The 23,651-nt window shown below is 41.6% G+C and overlaps 3 protein-coding genes across 6 annotated transcripts in view; 2 read left to right on the forward strand and 1 right to left on the reverse strand.

The window, feature by feature from the left end:
* The window catches only part of ZMYND12 (zinc finger MYND-type containing 12), a 35,472-nt gene extending 35,085 nt beyond the window's left edge, over nucleotides 1-387 (reverse strand). The window contains exon 1 of one of the 2 annotated variants that reach the window (XM_036867443.1): nucleotides 138-387. In XM_036867443.1, coding sequence (XP_036723338.1) covers nucleotides 138-247 — 110 coding nt within the window. In that variant the 5' untranslated portion in view covers nucleotides 248-387. The remainder of the gene's footprint in view (nucleotides 1-137) is intronic. The other variant, XM_036867449.1, reaches the window with a different exon arrangement.
* Nucleotides 388-771: 384 nt separating this feature from the next.
* Nucleotides 772-15,151, forward strand: PPCS (phosphopantothenoylcysteine synthetase). Of its 3 annotated transcripts, none has more exons than XM_036832580.1 (3): nucleotides 772-1,321; nucleotides 1,494-1,597; nucleotides 15,022-15,151. In XM_036832580.1, the coding sequence occupies exons 1-3, from the start codon at nucleotides 814-816 to the stop codon at nucleotides 15,124-15,126; spliced, it is 717 nt and encodes a 238-aa protein (XP_036688475.1). In that variant the 5' UTR covers nucleotides 772-813; the 3' UTR covers nucleotides 15,127-15,151. The 3 variants fall into 3 exon arrangements, with proteins under 3 accessions (XP_036688475.1, XP_036688459.1, XP_036688466.1); XM_036832564.1 differs by lacking the exon at nucleotides 15,022-15,151 and adding an exon at nucleotides 3,368-4,657; XM_036832571.1 differs by lacking the exons at nucleotides 772-1,321; nucleotides 1,494-1,597; nucleotides 15,022-15,151 and adding exons at nucleotides 1,633-1,814; nucleotides 3,368-4,657.
* CCDC30 (coiled-coil domain containing 30) overlaps nucleotides 15,119-23,651 on the forward strand; it is a 159,687-nt gene continuing 151,154 nt past the window's right edge. The window contains exons 1-3 of the mRNA XM_036832536.1: nucleotides 15,119-15,199; nucleotides 17,402-17,522; nucleotides 21,500-21,690. Of these exons, the coding sequence (XP_036688431.1) occupies nucleotides 15,182-15,199; nucleotides 17,402-17,522; nucleotides 21,500-21,690 (330 nt within the window). The 5' untranslated portion in view covers nucleotides 15,119-15,181. The remainder of the gene's footprint in view (nucleotides 15,200-17,401; nucleotides 17,523-21,499; nucleotides 21,691-23,651) is intronic.

Genomic DNA, 23,651 nt, shown 5'->3' on the forward strand with positions numbered 1-23,651 from the left:
GGGGAGGAATGATTGAGTGGGAGAGGAAGCGGACGCAGACACAGAAGTCTTAGGGACCTGTCTTGAAGCCGCTTTGAGGGCTCCCTGACTGAGAGAGAGGGGGTTGAGGCGCCCAGGTGCCACGTTTCAGGGCCTACCAGTAGTAAGTGACTGTGCAGGCCCCGCAGACCCGCTCGGCCGGAGCTTCGCACACCTCACAGCAGAGCCGGCGCCCCTTGGGCACCGCAAGAGGGTAGATCACGTTCATGCTGCGGCAAACGGTGTTGTCGGTCTCTAGGACCGTTGCCTGGCGAGGACACACTGGACGGCGGTGTCACGTGACCAACAAGGCGCATCCTCATTCCAAGCATTTCGAGGGCAGGGGGTAGGGGCGTGCCTCGACCGACACTTGGAGTGTGTTTGTAGGGTTTAAAAAAAACAAAAAACAAAACAAGCCCCGCACTACAAATCCAAAGGTTAAATGGCCGGGCACTCAAATTTTAGCGAGGTCCAAGCCTAGCAGGGTCTGTATGGTAGCCGGTAAGGGTCAAACACAGCCAGCTCTTCACCCAGACTAGGAAACTAAACGAGGGGGTGTGACTCCTCCAGCTGCCTGCCCAGCCGAGAACTCCCGCCAGCTCAGTGTCAATTGCGCATGCTGTGGGGCGGAACCAGCACGCATTTCCAGACCTGCAGAAACCCGGCGCTGGCTTGCAGCGCATGGTAGCGAACCGCCCCCTCACTATTGCGGCTGCGCGTGGGCCAGGTACCGGGGCAGGGGGCGTGGCGCCGAAGACCCTGTAGTTTGCGCTGGCGCGGCGCGTTCCGGGACCGATGGCGGCAGTGGACCTGGTCGCCGAGTTCCCCCAGCCCGCCGGTGCTGCGCGCTGGGCCGAGGTGATGGCTCGGTTCGCCGCCAGGCTAGGCGCGCAGGGCCGACGGGTAGTGTTGGTCACGTCCGGCGGCACCAAGGTCCCCCTGGAAGCCCGGCCTGTGCGCTTCCTGGACAACTTCAGCAGCGGGCGGCGCGGTGCTACCTCGGCCGAAGCCTTCCTGGCCGCGGGCTACGGGGTCCTGTTTCTGTACCGTGCTCGCTCTGCCTTCCCCTTTGCCCACCGCTTCCCGCCCCAGACCTGGCTGTCGGCTCTGCGGCCCTCCGGCCAAGCGGCTTCGGGCTTGCTGAGCTTGGAGGCGGAGGAGAAGGCACTCCCGGGCTTCGCTGCGGCTCTGCGGAGCTACCAGGAGGCTGAGGCTGCCGGCACCTTCCTGGCCATAGAGTTCACCACTTTGGCAGACTATTTGCATCTACTGCAGGCTGCAGCCCAGGCGCTCAATCCTCTAGGTGCGTGCCTTTAGGTGTCCATCGGATGCCGGGAGGCAGAGCCTTTCCCCCAAGACGCGCATCCCCTTACCCCCTTTTTACCCACGGCTCTCACAGCGGGGGAACCTGAGTTGAAAAGGAGCTGACCCCATACCCTTCTCCGATTTATTACACCCTGTGCTTCTTTTTGCAGGCTCTTCTGCGATGTTTTACCTGGCTGCGGCCGTGTCAGATTTCTATGTTCCTGTGTCTGAAATGCCTGAACACAAGATCCAGTCATCTGGGGGCCCACTGCAGGTGATGGGCGCTTCTCTTCCAGAGATCTGATTCCCTATAACCAATCTTGGGTTAATTTCCTTTTGATCTGGAGATGGCCTTTCTGCATTCCGTATGTGCTAGGCACTAGGGATCAGAGATGACTAAGACACCGCTCTCCCTCAAGGACCTCACAGTCTAGTGAGGTTGCTGGACACAGACATAATTACTGTACAGAGTGATAAATGCTCTAGTAGAGGTACGTACAAAGTGAAGTCAGAGCATGGGGTGAGTGAATCTCGGGGAAAGTCAAGGCTTTCTGGAGGAGATGGCTTGAACTGGGTTTTAAAAGATGAGCAGAGGGTGTACCAGACAAAGTAGGGAAGGTCACTCCAGATAGAGTAAACGACTGGAGTTTGGAAATGGGCAGTGTGTTGTGAACTGAAGTTGTTTGGTAAGGCTGGAGAGCCTGGAGAGTGGTGGGGATGGAGGGCAGACTGAAGAGACAGCTTCCTACGTAGAAGATTTTGTATTCCTTCTTAAGGAGCTTGAACTTTATCCTGTGGAGCCAAGGGAAACCAAAGTAGGAGAATGAGATAAAGTTTTTGTTTGAGAAGAACATTCTGGCATCAGTATGAAAGGTGAATTAGAGAGAGTGGTGGGGGGTGATTAGATGGTGGTTATTGTTGCAGTTTAAGGAAGAGGTATGGGGAAGGTAGTGGTGTGGTTGAGATGCTGAGATGATCTGGCTACTTGGAACCTGAGGGAATTCTTAGTCATTTACTGGGTGATACAAGTAGAATTTAAATAGGAGAAACTACCTGTGGGGCACTTGCTGACTTTGTAGAATAGTTCATTTGTTCATTTCTTCAACAAATATTTATTGAGTACCTACTATATGCCAGGCCCTATTGTAGGACCTGGAGATAAAGCAGTGAAAAGAAACATAGTGTGCCCTTGTTTCGATTATATTCTGCAGAGGAGACAATAAGTAAGTCAAATGCATACTATGTTAGGTAGTGATAAATGCTAAGGAGAAAAATAAAGCGGGGAATGGGTATGTGATCCCTATCCCACTTGCTAACTCTTTGAGGAGAAATCCTGATGGTTAGCTTAGTGATTTCATACTTTTTAAATTCTGGGAGCTTTAGTTTATCCTGTAATTCCTGTCATTCTTAGTTCTATCTTGAAAGTACACAAAACAACTCAACATTCCCCTTAGAAGGGATTGAGAATAATATAGTAGTATTTGATGAATGAAAATACAGTCACTTCTGTTTCCTCAATGCTGAGATGGTACGTGACAATTTTATTTTTTTTTTAGAAGTTACAGTTTTTAAATGGAATCAAATAGCCAGTCTAGCAATGCAAGAAATATTTTAGACTGAGAGGTTTAAAAACTCAACCTTATTTGAGCTTCCGCCAAACTAACATTTGCGTAAACAGATTATTGGCATTTGTTTATTTGAGGGTTTGGTTTAAAAAATAAAAGGGAATGTTTGAGAAAATGTAATGCTGTTCTTTAGAGCTCTATTAATGGCGATGAGGTTTGCAGAGCAGGGCTAATTCATAAGACATGGTTTGCCCCAGAATATGTATGAAGCCTTGAAATCAGGCATCCTTATGAACACTACAGAGGCAAGGCTTTTAAGTAAGCATTTAATATGCTTTAAAAAGTTTGAAGTGAGAAATCCCACTTAAACTGACATAGCCAAACATCTGAGTCTCTGCTTCTTTAGTTTCCCTCGAGATTGACCTGGTTGGTAGGTAGTAACCTTGTTTGCTTATTAAGTTTCTCTTTTTCCAATACAGATAACAATGAAGATGGTGCCAAAAATGCTTTCTCCTTTGGTTAAAGACTGGGCTCCCAAAGCATTTATAATTTCCTTTAAGTTGGAGACTGACCCCTCCATTGTAATTGATCGTGCACGGAATGCTTTGGAAATTTATCGACATCAAGTGGTGGTGGCTAATATCCTTGATTCACGTCGGTCCTTTGTGGTTATTATAACCAAAGACTCAGAAACCAAGTTATTGTTATCAGAGGAAGAAGTAGGAAAAGGCATAGAGATAGAAGAGAAGATAGTGGATGATCTTCTGTCTCGACATACCGCTTTTATACATGACAAAAACTGAAGTAAAAAGCCTTTATTTATAGGATCAAAAATTGTTCAGTGGACCAGGGCTCTTACAGATGGTGAGAACTAGAATAAATCCTTTGCTTTCTTAAAGACAGAAAATGAAGGGGAAAAGCAGTGAGTGGTGTGCAGACGAATATTGCTTGGTGTTTGTCTTTTAAAGGTCTTTTAATACTCATAAAACATGAAAACAAAGGTAAAGCAGTTATGACCAAACCACCTGACACACTCACCTGAATGTTATCTTGATTTTGAAAATGATTCAAGTTGTTTCTCACCTAAAAAAAAAAAAGAGCTTATTGGGAATTATATTCCTCAAAATATACATGTGGGGCCTGAATATCAATCTTCTTCGTACTGTAAAAGGGATTATGGATGCATGAATGGCCATGCTTTGAAGATCAAATATTTGTTCATGCCTACTATGTGATAGGCCCTGAGGATTTTGAGGATTCAAGAGATGAATAAACATGTCTAGTTTGGGAAATGGATATATAAAAAATTAAGTACAATAAAGTGTGTGCCCCAAAGCCAACACAATGGAAAGGATGATGTTGTTTTTTTTTTTTTTTTGAAATTTACTAAAGATGGGAGTAGGAGAGAAGGACACCTCCCCAAAGATAGATTACCTATAGAATGATGATTGTCCCACTACATTTACTCCTTGCTTCTTGTCCTAGACTCACTCCATATTTGAGTTAAGAATTTACCTTTCAAATATTTTAGAACTGCTCTTGAGGGAAAGTTAACCCGGGCTTCTACCTGGGGCCATGCAGGGCCCAGTTGGTGGCCACTGCCCTGAAGGAGGCATTACAAGGTGGTAAAGAGTATGGGTTTTGGAATCATCTTAGCCGGGTTAGACCCTTCCAGCTGTGCCACCGATTAGCATTGTAAACTTAGATACCTGACTTAGTTTCCTCATCTATAAAATGGCGATAATTTCTCTGCAAAATAACACCATTTGTTGTGAGGATTAAATAAATAAAATGGTGAAGGTAAAGCATGAGTCTGGCACTTGGCACGTAATTCACATTCAATAAATGGTTGCAATTGCTGTTTTTCTCACTTAGCAAGGCAGTGTTTTCAAAGCTGCCACTGTCCTGGACTTTGAGTTGGGAGTGCAAAAGAAGTGGAGTCCAGAGAAATACCCTAAATGACCCATAGGATGGTCCGGAGTGCAATGTGAAACACTACCATTAAGGACTAGGTAGAAGCAAGTACTCTACCTCACATAAATGAGTTAAAATGCAATTCATGGAGTGAGTTGGGAAGGGTAGCCCAAAGTGTGTCTGATAATAGAAGTACAATAAACTTTAATTGAAAAGATATGAACAGAAGTGCTAAGATACATCTAAATACTTCAGGTGAAGTGTTTAGGAAATGTGACTTCATTAAATCAGGAAGCAGAGGAAAAGTAACTGCAGCAATCAGGACTTCTCTGGAGGCAGAAATCCCGTTGAACAAAAATCTTAAATTAACTTCTGGTCCAATTGGCAAAACCTAAAAAGCAACAGACTAGGCAGTGGCTGCAGTACTAAATGGGCATGGAATAAAAGATTGATTTTCTTCCCTACATCTATAGCTCATGTGGATGATGGCTGTCATTATCTTTGACTGTAGAGTGAGGATAAATGGAGTTAGAACTAGAAGTGATTCTGATGTTTGTTTTTATCATAATTATTACTTCCCTTGGGAACCATTTTCTGTTGTGTTTTGTTAATGCTTAAAAACAACCACCACTACCCTAAATGGAATTATTTAGAGTGTTTTCCAATTCGGTTTAGTTTCCATTCAGAGCATTTAAACAGTATTTACACATGTAAAAATTCCAAGAAGTTGTTTTGTTTGTTTGTTTAATCAGCAAGTGGAAGTGTGTAAAGAATGAAAGAAAACTAAGAATGAGGGTGGTCTAATGGTTAGGATGAGGCGCTTTCACTGCCTTGGCCGGGTTCAACCCCAAGCCACAGCTCGGACAAAAAAAAAAACCTAAGAATGAAAAGGAACATAAGTCAGTGAGAGCAAATAAGGAACTTGATCTAGATCGGAGGACTAAGGAAAGTATCCTTGAGGAGGAAATGACGCTTGAACTGCTACACAGAAGTTAAGTGGGCTGGAGGTGATGGTGGTGAGCATCTCAGATAAGAGAGAAAAACACTTGCAAGGGCTCTGGTGCCAGAAGGAGAGATTGAAGCACTTCTAGAAAGTAGTTTATGCGAACAGTATCCGTCCAGATAATGCATGTAGAACCGGCAAAGCTTTGGAAAGGATCCTATGAGAAACTAGAATAAGACTAAGAAATGTCAAGTATGTGTTTGGGATACCAGCAAAGCAAGGGCCCCAAAACATGAGTAAAATCGAGCTTTGATGACCTAACTAGAATCTTGCAATAAGAGCATTTAAATGAAGATGATAAAAACCGAGGCTATGTTAAATTTTTATTTTTATTTTGCATTACATAGGTGGAGGATACTGTTCGCATAAACCGAATTTTCAGTGCTTAGGGCTTCTGAAGGACTTCAGCTTTAGGGATAGTTCTAGTCAAGTCCGGTTTCTTCATTTTTACAATAATAAGCCGATTCCAAAAGTGTTGTGATTTGTCTTAGGTGCCCCACCCAGGTGACAGATTCTGACCTAAAATTCAGAACTCCTAGCAACCTCCCCCTTTAAGAATGAAGTTACTTCTAGAAAAATAAATCCAAGTTTATTAGGCTGGGGCTCTCGATAAGGCCTGGCGGGAAGCTACATGAGAACTATAAACACCCTGTGGCAAAACTTACACTTAAAAGTTGCAAATACGCGCCTTTACGTTACCATGGTTACTGTAGAGCCAATGGGATGAGCCGTACCTTCGTTCCCGGAGCTAAGCCAGAGGCCAACGGTCTGCGCCGTAGCAATGGTCTCTGGCAGGAAGCACAGCCCCTGAGCCAATGGTGCGTGTCGTTTCTATGGTTCCCGCCGGAAGGACGCGGCGTCTCCGCAGAGAGCGCGGTTGCTATGACGCCCGTGACCGGACCGGCACCTGCAGCGCTCCGCTGAGCAGCGGTGGAGCGTAGCGGCCCCCAGACACTCACTGCGCTCTGCAAAGGACAATTTCCGGCCTGGTTCCTGAGGTTCCCGCCGCAGCCCCAAGGAGGAAAGCAGCTATTCTCCGCTTTTTTTTTTTTTTTAAGCATTCCAGGTCTTTCCCGCTTTTCTGCCCAGCAGGGCCCGAAACGACAGGAGAAGAGACTCACCTGGCTTGGCCTTTCTCTGCCTGAGGATGGATTCGCCGGTTTCCCGGGACCCACCCGCCTCAGGCCTTTAGAATTAGGCTGCTGCTTTTATTTAAAGACGGCTTAGAACCCTCAGTCTGTTAGGTAGACGTTCCTTTTCTCACTTTCCAGGCGAAGACTCACCCCTGCACAGAGACTGCGTCTGAAGGTCCAGGCCATGACAAAGTCCACCGAGTCACGGATTCCCCTGGTTGTCGGCCTGTGAACAAAGAACTGCCGTTTTCTCCGTTTTGCCCTATGTTCGCCATGCAGAACTTTAATTCCTGATGAAGCTCTGGAGGCCTTTTGTATCCTCAACATCAGACGTCATCAAGTCAGTTACCTTCTGCCTTTCAAGCTACAACCTCATCCACTTCCCTCATTATCCTGAGCGCCAGTTTTCTCATCCTGCTCATTCCGCAGCCATTCTCACGCTTTCTTGTCCACACTGCGCACTCCTGAATGTCCATTCGTCTCCACCACCTCTGTCATCTCTACACGACCTCCTTCTTTCCTGCTACAATGCTTTGGGTATCTAAGTATTTCACATTCTCCAGTCCTGGCATCATTTGGAAGATTTTCTTTGTTTCTCTGTGCTACGGCAAGCTTTCTGTCTTGGGTAAACTAGAGACGAGAATGGAGAAGCACACATTGGTAAATACAAACAGTAAATTTCTACTAGTGTGTTTTGAAAGTGGAGGGGAAAAAAATCAAAATGTATTTTTTGGGCTTATCTCAGTCTTATATAAAGAAGGAAGATTGTTCCTTGCTTAAGTGAATACTGTGTTAGACATACATTTTCGTGATGCATTCATGTATGTGAAAAGATCATTCAGAATGATCATGTAACCAGATTTCAACTTTAAGTCCATATGAACCCAAAACCGTGATACGATAGAATTTTCGGGAAAGGAGATGCTTGAAACAGTTCTTGTGCCTCCTCTTCATGTCAGTTTCTTAATCAGAAACATCCCTTGTGATGTGAGTCAAGAAACAACAACAACAACAAAACAGGAGGAATGATTGAAAATAAATATTTTTGGCAAGGGGGCAGGCTTAATAGTCCTAAAAAGACTGGAGCAGAGAGGCCTTAAAAATAGAATATGATTTATTTAGATCCAGTGCAATTGTATTTTAGCATGGAAAACTTTATTTGTCTTAAAGTGTGTGTTTCTCATTGAGTCTTACTGTTCTTAAATGTAAAGTTATTTTGAAGATATGCAAAGTGTACCTTTTTAACAGGTATTTGTGGGGATAGAATGATTTAGATATTTTTATTGCTCAGGCCAATTACAGCAGTTATTTGTGATGTTCATGCTTAAAGCCAAGTCAGGTTTCCAAATACTGAGAAATTCAGCTTTCTTTTTTATAGTAGATTGGAAAAGAAAAACAAGTTCTTCAGCTTTTTCAATTTTTCACATTAAATGGGAACTGAATAAATTCTAACTCTTGAAAAAAGAGGCTGTTAGATGCTATATGGTAAGGAGTTTTCCTTTCCCCTTCCAATATGTATTTATTGAACAAACATCATTATGGCAATATTAACATAAAATTAAAAAAATTTTCCTCTCACCCCTAGCCCAGTGGTTCTAAACCCGGGACAGGTGTGGGGGTATTTTGCTCCGTAGGGAACATGTGGCAATGGATGGAGACATTTGTAGTCATCACTACTGGGGATGTATAACTGGTACCTAGTTAGTAGAAGCCAGGGATGCTGCTCTACATTCTACTGTGCACAGAACAACCCCCCACAAGAAAGAATTAGCCAGCCCCAAATGTCAGTAGTGCTGAGGTTGACATATCAACAGTTCATTTTTCTGTTCTGTGTCAGTCCTTGCTTATGTGCATACGTTTTTTACATAGTTATAGTGTACATTTTGCCTTTCTTTTTCACTGAATTTTCTATTTTAAGTTCAAACATTGCTACATTGTTCTGAACTTCTAAAAAAAGTATTTTTCTCATTTTATTCAGGGATGGAAAAGGAATAAAAGGTATAATATATACTGTATTTAAGACATCTGTAAGTTTTAAATTATATTTGGGGAGGAGGAAGAAAGAAGGGCTAGGATGAATAACCCAAGTGCATATCTCAGTTTTCATGGCCATACTCTTTACTGTGTTCGCTTATGTCACTCGAAGACCATGGGATCCAAAGTTCATCCTTTTCTCAGAGCCAGGAGATGTGCTGTAGCATGAGGTATGGTCCTGGCCCCTGCACTGTAGTTGGAGGGCACCTACTAGGAGAAATAAGAACAAGTCGAAACGGCTGCACTCATTCTTTTTGCCCTCCTCCCATTTAAAATTCTTTGTCTCTGTCTCGGTCTGCTTTGACAGCTTTACTGCCTCATTCTTTACATCTAGACATTTTTGGAAGCCCCAAAACGCTACAGGATGTGCTTCTTTGCAGACAGTGGCTTTTTAAGATACTTAATGAGCATTTATTCAGTATCTCCTTTTAAAGAACAGTAGTCTTATATACTTTGTTATGTGGGCAATTTTAGGCACAGTTTAGATGTCAAAGCATTTAGAATTCAAAGAATGAATTTGTATTACCTCAAGATCTGCATTTTTAGAATTTTCGAATTACTCAACTATCAGGTCTCAATAAATCCACTGGAAAAATGTGAGTTCTGGGATGTCAGAGCAGAACAGGTAGAAGGACCCAGGATTCCAGGCAGAGGGACCCAAATATTCAAAGTCATGGAATAAGCAGCATGATGGGGATCAATCCGTGCACTGGCATGAAGGGCTGTCAAGGTGTGGCAGGAGATAAGACGAGAGAGACAGGCGAGAACCAGCTTGCGGAGACTCTCTGGTGCCAAGCTAAGGGTTCGAACTCTTCCTGAAAGCAATGCGAATGTTAAGCGGCAAGTGACTTGCTCACAAGGGTCAGTCTGAGAGCTTTGTGGAGTACAGACGGGACGGGGGCCAGCCCAGGAGCAGGGAAATCAGTTAAGGATGCTATTACACTAAGTTGGGCAAATGATGAGGAGAAGCTAAACTAAGAGAGGATGAACTGGAAAATTATAAAAGATGTAGAGTCTACAAATTCAGGACTGGTTGTCCATGAGAGTGGGATGAATAAGGAGGGGCTAAGGATAACCCCTAGGTTTCTGGCTTGGGAAGCTATATATTGACGGTGATTTTATTAACTGTGGAATACAGAAGGAGGAGCAGGTGTAAGAGAAAGATGAGTGGATTGTTCAAACTGAGTTGTTCACTAGAGAGTTGGATATGCATTGGTCTTAAATAGTAGACTCATTTTGTATTGCCTTCCTAGCCTACATACTCTTCCCTGGAACTTGTACCTCTCCACCAATGCTTGCTTAAAGAGTAGGCTTTGGTGGCCATATTTGTACCCCTACTTCCAACCTATCCCAGCCACAGCTAACTGAATGAGGAATACTGTACAACTAACTTCGGAGAGAGGGGCATGATTTGTTGGGTGAGCAACAAATAATTAATTGTCTCTCTTTCATAAATTTGAACTAAGAGGTAGATAACAGGAATGACAGCCTGAAAAATTACATAGGCTTAGGACTTGGATGGCTGTTTTTAGCTGATGAGTAAGCAAGCAGAGAAGGTCCATCCATGTAGAGAAGCAAGTAAATGGGAGCAGATTCACAAGGAAACCCATAGACAAAGACCTCATGGGTCAGGATAGACTAGTAATGGCTGTCCAGTTCCATATCCATTTCCCATGTAGCTAGGTTTAGTTTGCAGCATATGCTCTTGTATCATATTCTTCCAGTAACCCTCCTGAGTAGTTGGGATTGGTCAGCTGTAAAGGTGAGAAAACTCATAATAGTAATGGCTTGAAAAAGAAATGTATTTCTCTCACATAAAAGTCAAGAATAAAGCAGCCCAGAACTGATAGGGCAGCATTTTGAAATTGCCAAAGACTCAGATTTCTTCTCTCGCGATGCGATACTCTATTATCCATGGCCTGTGGCTTCCGCCTCATGGTGTCTGGGATGGCTGCTCAAGCTTCAAGCTATCTTGTCTGCATTCCAGGCAGTAGAAAGGAAGAGGAAGAGGAAGAGGGCATCCTGTTCCTTTAAGGACATTTCCTAGGCTAGGTGGCACACAATTCCATTTACATCCCATTGGTCAGAACTTAGTCACACAGCTGTATCAAGCTGAAAGCAGGCATCCCTGTGATCAGTCAAAAAAATTAAATGTCTTATTTCTGTAGAAAAAGGGAAGAATACATACTGAAGGACAACTGGCAGTTTCTGCCACCTGCACTTGTATTTGTTCTAACTTCAGCGTATTTCTGTTTCTTTCCACTTTTTCTAGATAGACCTGGAGCTTAGCAGAGATGGATTATTATTTAATCCTCCTAACAACCCAATGAGGTAGGCATTACTATTATATCCATTCTATTTGGGGGAAAGCAAAGTTTTAAAAAGTTAGATGACTTGTGTTAGTCACACAGCTATAAAGTGATGGAGCCAGGGATTGAACAAAGGTATGTCAGACTCCTTTGCCTGAGCTGTTCATCCCCATGATAGTGAGAAGGGCAGAGAGCCAAAGGCAGGGTCCTTAAGAATGGTGGCGTTTGACGGGTCTGTGGAAGAAGAGCCCAGGAAGAACACAGGGGAGGAAAGGCCAGGGAGGTAAGAGTGAAAACAGGAGAAAGTGACGTGGCATCATAGAACAGAGAAAGGAGTGGGCAGATACTGCACAGAGGTCGTATATAAAAAGAGCAGAAACACGTCCAGTTGGATTTGGCATTTTTTAAAATTTATTTATTTATTTAATTTTTGGCCACACAGCTTGTGGTTCCCCGACCAGGGATTTAACCTGGGCCCTCGGCAGTGAGAGCGTAGAGTCCTAACCACTGGACCACCAGGGAATTCCCTGGATTTGGCATTTTGAGCGTCGTTGTAAGAGCAGAAGCCAAATGCAGTGATCTGAGGAGTGTGGAAGATGTGAGAAAGAGGACAGTAACTTGAGGGGGATGTGGTGGGATCAAAGAAGAGTTATTTTTGTATCTTTATTTTCAAGATCAGAGACCTCTTGACCTAAGGGCACAACGTCAATAGAGAGGGAGATAATGAGCAAACAGAAAAGAAAAAGCTTCCTTGAGGAAGCAATAGAAGATGGGATCTAGAACACAGGTAAAGGAATTAGCTTTGGTCAGGAGGATGGAAAGCTCCTCCTGGAGGGAAAGAGGGCAGGATCTCTGAAGATGAAGGTTAGTGTATTGGTGGTAGCAGAAGAAGCTGCCAGAGTTTTATGATGGCCTTAGTTTTACTATTGCTGTGGGAGACAAGGTCGTCGACCAGCAGAGGGGAGAGGTGAGATTTGGAGTTTGACGGGAGAGGTGGAAATCCTGAATATTTACCGAGTGAAATGGTAGCAGAAGCTGGCAAAGCGCATAGAATGACCTATGCAAGTAAAGGACCTTGGCTCAGGCTGCAGACCATGGATTTGTAGTGGCTCCAGTCTGCATACTTGTTGCATTTTTCTCTACCAGCAACTCAGCAAACTAAAATAGGCAGAGAAAAGTCAAATGGTCACACTTTCCCCTGGGTTTGGATTTGCGGGGAAGGTGGGACGAGGAGCTAGATAACTGGGGACATTGGTGAGAGATTGAATGAAATGAACAACAGTTGGGTCCAGGCTTGAGGGGGAAATAAGTGAAGCCAAAGAGTTTCTGGTAGTTTGAGAGAGGATGTAATGGTCCAGGGACTGGAGAGTTCAACTGTTATTATAGAATAAGTAGAGTTTAAGAGAGCAACAACTTCATACCCATTACTATGGTTATTATTTATAGTTTTATGGCAGTTCCTCAAAAAGTTAAACATAGATTTATATATCCAACAATTCCAAAACAACGAGCAGGGACTCAAACAGATACTTGTTACACCAGTGTTCATAGCAGCGTTATTCACAATAGTCAAAAGGTGGAAACAACCCAAATGTCCATCAACAGATGAATGGATAAACAAAATACATACAATGCCATGTTATTCCACCTTAAAAAGGAAGGAAATTCTGATCCATGCTATAAAGTGGATGAAACCTAAAGACATTATGCTAAGGGAAATAGGCCAGAAATAAAAGGACAAATGTGTGAGTCCACCTATATGAGGTACCTAGAATAGGCAGATTTACAGCTACAGAAAGTAGAATACAGTGGGAAATAGGGACTCATTGTTTAATGGGTACAGAGTTTATGTTTGGGATAATGAAAAAGTTCTGAAAATGGATAGTGGTGATGATAGCACAACAGTGTGAATGTGCTTAATGCCACTGAATTCTACACTGAAGTATGGTTAAAATGGTAAATTTTAAGTTTCATGAATTTACCACACACACAAAGAAGAGCAGAAGGTGGTGGTCAGAGTGGGACATTTGGAGCTGAGATCTGCAGGATTTCAACAGTAGTTTAGGCTATGGCAAGAGCTTGGTTGTAGCCATGGGCATGGATGACTAAGTGGAATGGAGGTTAAAGATCTCTGGCTTTAGAAGAGTGTTCAGTCTAGGAGCTTGGATGAGTTGGGTATTGACTTGCAGCCTCTACCGCCCTCCTGACCAGCCAAGCCCCCTCTTCCTATATCCCTGCTTACTTTCCGATACCCCAAAGCTCCCAGAAGCCAAGGATCCAAAGGTATTCTCAGTATCCCCCATCCCCTTCTCCTTTCAACTTCCTCCAGCCTCAGACTCTCCCACTCCACCCCACAACATGGGGCGTGGGGGTTATGCTACTCTCCGGGGCAAGCAACTCACAGTATAGGACATGTAATAATTCAAACATTTGTTTTCTAATTATTCACAATCTCATCAGTTTATCACAACTGTGTTTTAACATTTTGATGTATTTGCTTCCATTCTTTTCCTTCTGTGTCTGGTTTTTACATAGTTGTAATGATACCTTTACGTCTACTTTTTCTCTTTATTATAACATAAGCATTTTTCTGTATTGCCAAATAGGCCTCATAGAACGTAATGTATTCCTAGTGTCTTGGGTGCTCTGATACCCACGACTAAAACCACAAGGAACTGAATAGTGCTAAAAAACCTTGTAGGGAGGAGGGTAAGAGTGCAGACCAGACGATGGGGGTAGGGTGGGGAGGAGCACAAGAAGACTTTTAGCTATAAGTCATGGGGAGGACACATGGGGGCACAAAGATTCAGATCTGGGTCCCTTTTTTTTTTTTTTTAAATGTATCAGATGATAATTAACATTCTGTATTTCATCCACAAAAACTGTTGATGTGAAAAGGATGAGACTCTGGAAAACTTAGCAAGAAAAGATAAAAATAATCAAAATATAGTTTTGCTCTTAAAAAGCAAAACTGAATATAATTATGTAGACTAGCTGCAGTACAACAACAATTATGCTTATCCCTACAATCTGGGTCAGATTAACTTGGTTAAAAGTTATGTTTGATTGTACCAGCAAGTCTTATTCACAGTTAGTGATTCTAGTAACACAGGTACCACTTCATCAATCACCAGACATTTATCTCTCCCCCACCATGTAGTGCAAGCTGTTATGTAGCATGAATACTTCTAAGTTAAAAAAAATTAAAGACAATATCGATGGCAGGCTTAGATCAAGAAGTTTTAGAAGAGGGTTGAATGACTTAGAAGTCAACAAAAATTATAAGACATATTCTGTGAGCAAAATAGTTCCTTGATAGTACAGACTTAATGGGCTCTGTAGCTTCCAGAGGAGTCCTTTTATTTCTAAATATTCAAAAGAATAGACAGAAACTTCTTTGGAATTTATAACATCGCAAGGGGCCTTTGGGAGATTTTCAGATTATTAAATTGCAAACTTCAGAACTGGGCAGACAGAAAGCTGATATTTTTTTAATGCATATATTTCATGTCATTTCTTATTTTAGAAGATATAATACAACTCTTCAAAGCTTTAATATTTTTTGTATTGCTAGCTGTTTCATGTAAGTGCTCATTATAAATGGATAACATAACCATTAATTAATAGGAAAACTAAACTATACTTTGTAGAGTCTAACTCTACCTATGAGATTTCTTGCATGCTCAGTTGTATATTTACACGTGTGTATACATACACATATGCTTATCTCTTTTATCAAGGGAAAAGTTCAATTAGAAGACTTACTTCACCATCTTGAGAAAGGAGGGATTGAACTCCTTGCCTTTACAGAAGAACAACTCTACTTTGTCTGGTGCTTGTTATAGCAAAGACAGGCTGAGGACTGCTACCAGAAATCTAGAAGAGCTGTCAGGGAAGCACATGGAAGAAATTAAAGAAGTAAGAACTAATATCATAAAGTTTTAAGATAGCTGTGGTTTTGGGACTTCCCTGGTGGTCCAGTGGTTAAGACCCCATGTTTCCAGTGCAGGGGTCATGGGTTCAATCCCTGGTCAGGGAAGTTCCGCATGCTGCACAGCGCAGCCAAAAAGAAAAGAAAAAAAGATGGTTGTGGTTTTGTTCATTGTCGTTCATTATATTAACATATTAAAAACCAACATTTGAATATCACTGTGTAATTTGCAAAGCACTCACATGTACATTTTTTTTTTAATGAAATATATCAACAAGCTGTATTGGTTTCCAATAGAGTACATGTACAGGACATTGCCCAGAGATGACTAGTTGAATATCCAAATAGGTCTGCTCAAGCTGCTTTCATTAAATTGGTAAATTCATCCTTGTCTCAATAACCAACCCTCTAGCTGACTCTCCTGCTAGTAGGCTTAGAAACCTGATTAGTCCGCGTACTGTGAGTGGATCTGCTTCTCAAAGGTGACCTTGTATTGACCAAACTCACAGAGAAGTTTGTAGAAAAATAGATACCAGCTTTTTAGTTGACAGTAAGAAATATAACTGCCAAAGGAACCAGACACATATATCCTGTGACTGATGCCTTTTTTTCCCTACAGGTACACTACATAGGAAGCCAAATTTTAATCAAATGTCTACTTGCTGAACAAATGATTCTAATTTTTTAGAGCACTAGCTAAGATAGCCAGATTTACACCATAAAGCTATCCATACCTGCCCTTATTTCTGGACCTGTTATATCCTAGAACCAGGGTACCTAGCCCTTAGATTAGCAGATAATGGCACCTTTTGACTCTTTAATCACTCTTTTTGATGTGTCCAGTACTGATCAACCTACTTTCTTACATATAAGCTACTTTCTTTAAATGAGTTAATAAAATTTTCTCAGGTTGCTTGCAGATCACTGTTGTGTTTTGACAGCTCAGCTCAGCTAACTTGTTGATTTTTAAATTTAACTCTTAGAGGGCAGTTTGATTTCCAAACTCTTAAAGAAGAGTACAGCTCCTTTAGAACAAAAGCAGGATAGCATAGTAGACCGTGAACTTTAACATTAGGCAGTTGGGGGTGAAAAATTGCCTTTGGCACTGACTCTCTGTGTAACCTTGGGCAAGTTACTCAGCTTCTTTAAGATTGAAATTCCTCTTCCGTAAGTTGAGAAGATAATAGCTCCTTCAAAAGGATTTGTGAGGTTTACACATATTAACGTGTATAAAACATTTCACATATGTACTTGGCACCCAGCAAGTATTCAATAAATTATAGCTGTTATTATTGGAAATAGGTAGTATTGTTCCTGCCATTTTAAAGAGGAGGAAACTGAAGCATACCAGGGAGTGATAAAGTTGGACTGCGGTTCTGTGTTCCTTCTACTATATCATTCAGCTTTTTGTTCATATTCTGAGCAGTTGTCCGAAAAAGGCTTCAACACAATTCAGCAAAATGCAGTTATTTTGGTAGTCTCCTTCTAAGTAATTTGGCATAGTAAGAGCTCAGGCTCTGGCTCTGGCCCACCTCAGTGTGAAGTCCGGCTCCTCCCTTTCTGCTTTGCTTGACAACGCAAGTCCGTCAGCCTCTCTCAGCCGCCCTCACCTACGAAGTGGGAGATAACAGTGTCATAGGGTTGTGGTGAAAACTCAATATTTGATGTCCTTAACATAGTACCTGGAGCATATAGTTAGCTTTCAATCTATTATTATTAGCCACATAAAAGTGCCTTTTGTGAAGCTGTCATATTAATCAGAAACTATTTTTAAAGAATACCCAAGTTTATTTTAATACAAGCTACTATTAGCATTTAAGACATCTTAATCATGAGTTTTGCTTAAGATATAAAATACTGTGTAGATACTTCTCTGTTCCTGAGTATCATGACCATATTTCCTAAACCATAGATAAGGAGACTTGATTTGAAACCTGATTTGTTAATGGAAAAAAATATCAGCGATTGTGACTGTCCCAGAAATTTGTGGTGATGTGTCATCCTATCTATGGGAAACAGTGTCTGATAACATATGACAGCTGGAAGGAAGTTTAGGGAGAGAGACCCACACTTAAGCAAAGTTGAATTTTCTGTTTATTTTTTAGATTATAAACATTGATAGTATGGTGATCTCTTAATGGTTCTTTCACTTCATAGACTTGTAAGAAAATGTATTATTTTCTTCTTAGGTGGAAAATTATGCAAACCGTGTCTGTAACTTACCAGAGGAAAAGGAAGCATTTTCTCATGGTTACGAAAAGGAAAGCAAGGAGCCTAGACATGAGTTTAAAGGGCTCCAACTCAAACCGGGTAATTTTTCCTTTTGTAAACATGTAAATTTTAATTTTTTCCCTAATTCTAATAATTAGCATGAGACAATTACAGAAAATTTGGGAAATGTGTAAAAGTAGAAGGAAGGAAAAAAAATTACCACATATCCTCCACCTCAAGAAAAGTACTTGTAGGGCTTCCCTGGTGGCGCAGTGGTTAAGAATCCGCCTGCCAATGCAGGGGACACGGGTTCGAGCCCTGGTCCAGGAAGGTCCCACATGCCGCGGAGCAACTAAACCCGTGCGCCACAGCTACTGAGTCTGCGCTCTAGAGCCCGCGAGCCACAATTACTGAAGCTCACGTGCCTAGAGTCCGTGCTCTGCAACAAGAGAAGCCACCACAATGAGAAGCCCGTGCACCACAACGAAGAATAGTCCCCGCTCTCGGCAACGAGAGAAAGCCCGCGCACAGCAGCAAAGACCCAACACAGCCAAAAGTAAATAAATAAATACATTTATAAAAAAAAAAGAAAGAAAATTACTTGTAATGTTTTAGGTGTATTTTCTGCCTGTCTTTTTAAGGTATGCATTCTGAAATATTCTCAAATGTGTGTGAGAGAGTACGGAGTGGTGATTTTCTTTAATGTCGATTACAGCACTTACCACACTATGTCCTAACTACCTGTGTCAGCTCTTCTGGGGCAGAGATCTCATTCTAGTCTTCCTGGTTTCCGTGTTTTCAACAGCACCGGCCTCGTAAAGTACCTAGCGTGTTAAGGGCTCAGGAAATGTTTATTAAGTGCTCCAAAGCTACAAGGGAAGATAGAGATAGGACCCCTTTAGAATACTGTTATTTGTTTAACTCCATAAATTAGATATTATTATGATATATGGTCAATGATTATTTACGTTTGCCACACATTTATGATTTTCTTTGCTCAGCATTTTTCCTTGCATCTCAGATATCCCATTTGGGATCATTTTCCTTTTTTCATTTTAGAACTTCCTTTCATAATGGTCTGTTGATGGAAGGTTTTTCTGTATTTTGAATCTCATGTGCAGAGAAAATTGAGCTAATCACAGGACATAATTCATATGTACTACACTCGGGTTTCATTTTTTTCCCCTTTTTTTGTTATCCATTGGATAATTGAGTTTTCTTCTGCTGGTTTAAAAGCTTGCATTCTAGTTTTGTTCATATGGTGGTTGCATTTTAAGAGTTTTAAAAACTTCTTCTGACATTTTTAGTTATTCTCGGCAGCAGAGTTGTTCAGGGCTCTAATCTGCCATACTGTAGGAAGCAGAAGCTACTCTATGCCCTGCTCCTAACATAAATTAGCTCATGAAGGATTAGGAAGTAGGGGAGTGATGTCACTATAATGTGGAAGTTCACATGTAATTTTCCCCAGCATGTTAATGATTTGGGCCCACCAGCAAGCCTTGGAGTTTATACATAAAGCCCATTCATCCCACATTCCTCTTCTGGGCTGTTTCGCCACATGTTTTGTCTTGGAAGTGCCTATTGCAAAGATATGACTAATCTTTTGCATTTTGCTTTTGTTTCCAATTCTGCAGACTCAGCTCCTTCGTTAGCTCACCTTTACAGTAAACCTGATTTTTTAAAAGAAAACAGAGTCCTATATTTGCTATAGTATTCCTTTATTTTTTAGGAATTTAACACATCTGTTTAAATCTACCAGTGTAATATTAGGATTGTCAGTGTTTTTTATAGCGCTCTAGCTACACAATGACAAAGGTTTTGAGCGCTCTATGCCAACCTTTTTTTCCATAAGCTCCATTATTTTTAGTGAGCCGTTTTGCGAAATACAAGTTTGCTTGTTTGTTTTAGGAACACATACCTCAATCACATCAGAAATGCTTCTATAATTAAAGGGTGTCTTTTGAAGGTGGAGCTAACATAATTTGATAACGGATTTCATGTTGGGTGGGAGAAAAGGAGAGAAATCACTGGTGACCCAAAGCTTTTTGGCCTGAGCAGTTGAAATATTGGAGTTCCTAACTACTCAGATGGGGGATACCATGGGAGGTCCTATTTGGGGAAGACAGTAAAGAGTTTGCTTTTGGACATCTACATTGGATGTGAATATTAGACATCCAAGTGGAAAGGTCAAGTAGGCAATTTTGTATATGTTTGGAATGCATTGTGAACTAGAGATGTAAATTTGGGAGTCATCAGCATATAGCAAATACTTAAAGCCTTAGGACTGTAGGAGATAACCTAGGGAGTGAAAAGAAGAAGATTCAGAGCTGGGCCCTAGGTCATTCCAGTGTTTAGAGGTTGGAAAGGTAAGAAATCAGCAAAGGAGTCTGAGAAGGAGTGGCATGAAAGGTAGGAGGAAACCTAGCAGAGTGTGGTGTCCCAGAGGCGAAATGATGAAAGTGTTTTAAGAAAAGGAAGGGAACAATTGGGTCAAATACCATTGACAGGCTATGTGGAGTGAGGACAGGTAATTGACCATTGGATTTGGTCACATGGGGGTCATTGTGACTTTGAGGAGAGCTGTTTCTGTGGAGTGGTGGATATGAAAGCCATTGGAGTGAATTCAGGAAAGAATGGTAGGAGAAGGGGAGGGGACATGGCTATTTTTGATCCTTTCTTTTTTTTTTTTTGATCCTTTCTTGAAGTTGTGCTGCAAAGAGGAATGAACAAATGGTGGAGGAGCTGGAGGGCGTTATGAATTTGAAGGAAAACTTTTGTTGTTTTCATCACTGTTGTTTTTAATGGAAGATGTTATACCATGTCTCTAAGATGATTAGTTGGGAAGAAATCTCCATGAGGCAATAGAGATAAGAGTCAACTGCAGGAGTTTTATCTTTGAGAGGAGAGGGAATGGGATCCAGTGCACAAGGGGGGGAGGGGGGCAGGGATGGTGCTGGCCTTAGGAGCCAAGGGTAGTTTGTTACATCTCACAGGAGGGAAGAGTACGGGGGAGCTGGCAGATTTGGTAGGGGAGCTTGTGGAAGCTCTCTTCAAAGTGCTTCTCTTTTCTCGGTGAAATAAGAAGTAGGGTATTCAGCTGAGAGTGAGGATGGGGAAGGAGGTATTAGAGATATGATGAGGGAGAGGGATGAAACAAGCAGGGGAATGTAGGAGGATTGCTGGGCAGCAGTAAGGGCTCACTTGAGGTTAGTAGTCGTGAGTTTGAAATGAAACCAGTCCGCACTGCCTGTGCAGTTTTCTGTAGCCACATCCAGCTTCTGGAGTGTGCTGGTGAAGAGCTGGATTTAAACAGGTTGGAGTTTTGTCACCAAGTATAATGGAAGGAAAGAGGGGCAAGAGAGTTGTGAATGTTTTCAAGGGAGTGATTGTAATGATGGACTATAGAATCTAAGCTGGGTAAGAAAGTGAGAACAGGAATGGGATAAGGAACACTGAAAAGTGTTTCAAGTCAATGGATGATAGTTTCCAGTATGGTCAAAAATTATTGAAATTGAGCTGCTAGTACATAAGAAGGGATGATTGGAGGATAGGATGTTTGAAACTGAAGCTAGGGAGAGGTTACAGAAACTATAGAGGCTAATGACCAGGTCTAGGGAATTACTGTGAAGTAGGTGGCTGAGGTGGGGTAGAGGACTAGATCTTTGGAAGTTAGCTGGTAAAGGAACTGAAAAGCCAGGGGACTGGAATAATCATCTACCTGAATATTGAAATCATCGAGAATTTTGGCAGGATTAGTTGAGTGATTGTGGACAAGTTTCTTGGTTTCTTGGTGCCTGAGCCCTCATTTCTTAAAAGGGAAAATCATGGTTTGTACCTCACTGGGTTGTTGTAAGGATTAAATAAGATAGATTTATCTCAAATGCTTAGTACAATACCTGCCACATAGTAAGCACTCACTAAAACAACAATACACTTTAAAGTTATGCAAGAACAAGTGTTAAACTTCTGCAAGTAGTAAGAATATCTACTGCTTTTGAGAACCTTTTCCCACTACTTTTTAGTTATTTGCCTGCATTTCTTTTAACAATTTTGTTTCTGGTGTTTCTTCCTAACAGAAGTGCAAATAAAGGAGGTCGAAATGTTGTATGAAGAAGGCTTGTCTGAAATAGCTCTGAGCAGCCCTAGTGAACAGATTGCACACTTACTCATGGAAAGAAGTACACTCTTGAGGAAACTGGAACGAGGGGATCCCAAACCAGAATCACAAAGATGTCTGAGCAGTAACCTACAGAAAGAATTTCCCCAGGTATTCAAAATTAACTGGGTAATTGAATAAGAGGCCGGCTAGTTGAAAAATGCATTTGTTCATTTAACCATTCATACATTAAACTATCAGGAAACCAGTTTTGATAGCGCTTAAGAATATAGACTTTGGGTTTAAATGGACCTCCTCTGCCACTTGTTAGCAGTATGTCCTTGAACAAGTTGCTTAACTTTTGTGAGCCTCAATTTCCTCATCTATAAAATCTGGGAGCAACTGAACTACACCAGGTGATCATGAAAATGAAATAATATACGTAAAGCTCTAGAATAGTACCTCACATGTTAATTAGCATTATTGTTATTATTTATTGAGAACTTACCATGTGCCAGGCTTTGTGCTAGTGGATGTAGGAACAAAGTCAAATTAGAAATGATTTGGACTTGCAAGGAACTTACAAGCTAATGAAGGAAAGAAATAAACCAGTGGTTATAATTCAGTGTGGAAAGTTCTGTGATAAAGTGAAAACTCAGGGGAGGGGCTGAGTCAGGATGGGTAGAAAAGGCTTCCAGCAGAGGTAATGTTGAGTACCATTTTGAAAGCTGGATGAAGAAGATGGGAAAGGCATTTCTGGCAGAGGAAACAATGTATAATACATACTGGTTCATGTGAGTCAATGCTGAGAAATGTGCCTGGAGATATTTTCAGAAACCACTTCATGGTGAGACTCATATGCTAAGCTAGAGTTTGGAATCAGCACCCAGCAGTGTTCCTGGAACATACTGGAGGCATAAAAATATTTTGAATGTACAAATGACTAACTGTTATAGATGGTCTGGAGAGTCACTAAATGATTTTAAGAGAAGAGTAACATGATCTGATTTGTGTTTTAGAAAAATCACTCTGGTCACAGTAGAGGGGTGGATTGGATAGGGACCAGATTGGAAGCCGGAATTTCAGGGGATGTTAACTAATAATTAATTAAAGAATGAGAACCAAAAACAAGGCTCAGAGTGTAATATAGAAGGGAAGAAGGAGTTATGAAGGAGATGGGATCTATAAAACAAATTGGACACTGTGGAGGTGAAGTCTGGGTTGACCCTAAGGCTATCTACCCAGTCACTACTAAGTCATAGTTTTACCACTAATGGACAGAAAGAATTAAAACAGATACTACAAAGGGTTTTTGTTATTATAAAATGTAATTCATAAAATTTCTGTCACATTCCCAGTTATATTTTGTTTAAGCTAATGTTGTAATTTACCTGAACATAAAGTAATCAATAGAGTCACTTTTTTGTAGAAATTGACAAGCCGATTCAAAAATTGATAAGGAAATACAAAGGAACTAGAATAGCCAAAACAACTTTGAAAAAGAAGAACTAGTTGGAAGATACACACTTCCTGCTTTCAAGACTTACCACAAAACTGCAGTAATCAAGAAAGTGCAGTATTGGTATAAAGGCAGATATATAGATCAATGGAACAGAATAAAGAGTCTAGAAATAGACCCACACCTACATGGTAAATTGATTTTCAGCACAGGTGCCAAGGTAATTTAATGGGGAAAAGATATACTTTTCAACAAACAATACTGGCACAATTGGATATGCAAAAAAACAAAAAACAAAAACAAAACCCTCAACCCTATTGAGGTTCCCTTCCCCACTGGTAAAGGAGGGAGTCCCTACCCTAAAATAAATACTATGAGATAGCCAAATACATGACACCCAACGTTGAACAGAGATGTGATTGATAGTTTATTAGTCAGATACACTCACAGCCCAGGGAGGACACTGCCTGTCATGCAGGGCCACAGGGGTTGTACTCAGGAATGGAGTGAACTCATAGGGGCCATGGGAGACAGACTTTGTAGTACCAATAGGATGAGGTGCCCCCTAGTTCCCATGGGAGGATATGACTGGCTTGTTTAAAAAATTCCATGGGTTGCCAGTGAAATGGCAGCCATTAGGCTGAGGACTGGATAAAATATAGCTGTTCTGGCT

Source organism: Balaenoptera musculus, chromosome 1 (genome assembly GCF_009873245.2).
Source record: "Balaenoptera musculus isolate JJ_BM4_2016_0621 chromosome 1, mBalMus1.pri.v3, whole genome shotgun sequence".
NCBI lineage: Eukaryota > Metazoa > Chordata > Mammalia > Artiodactyla > Balaenopteridae > Balaenoptera > Balaenoptera musculus.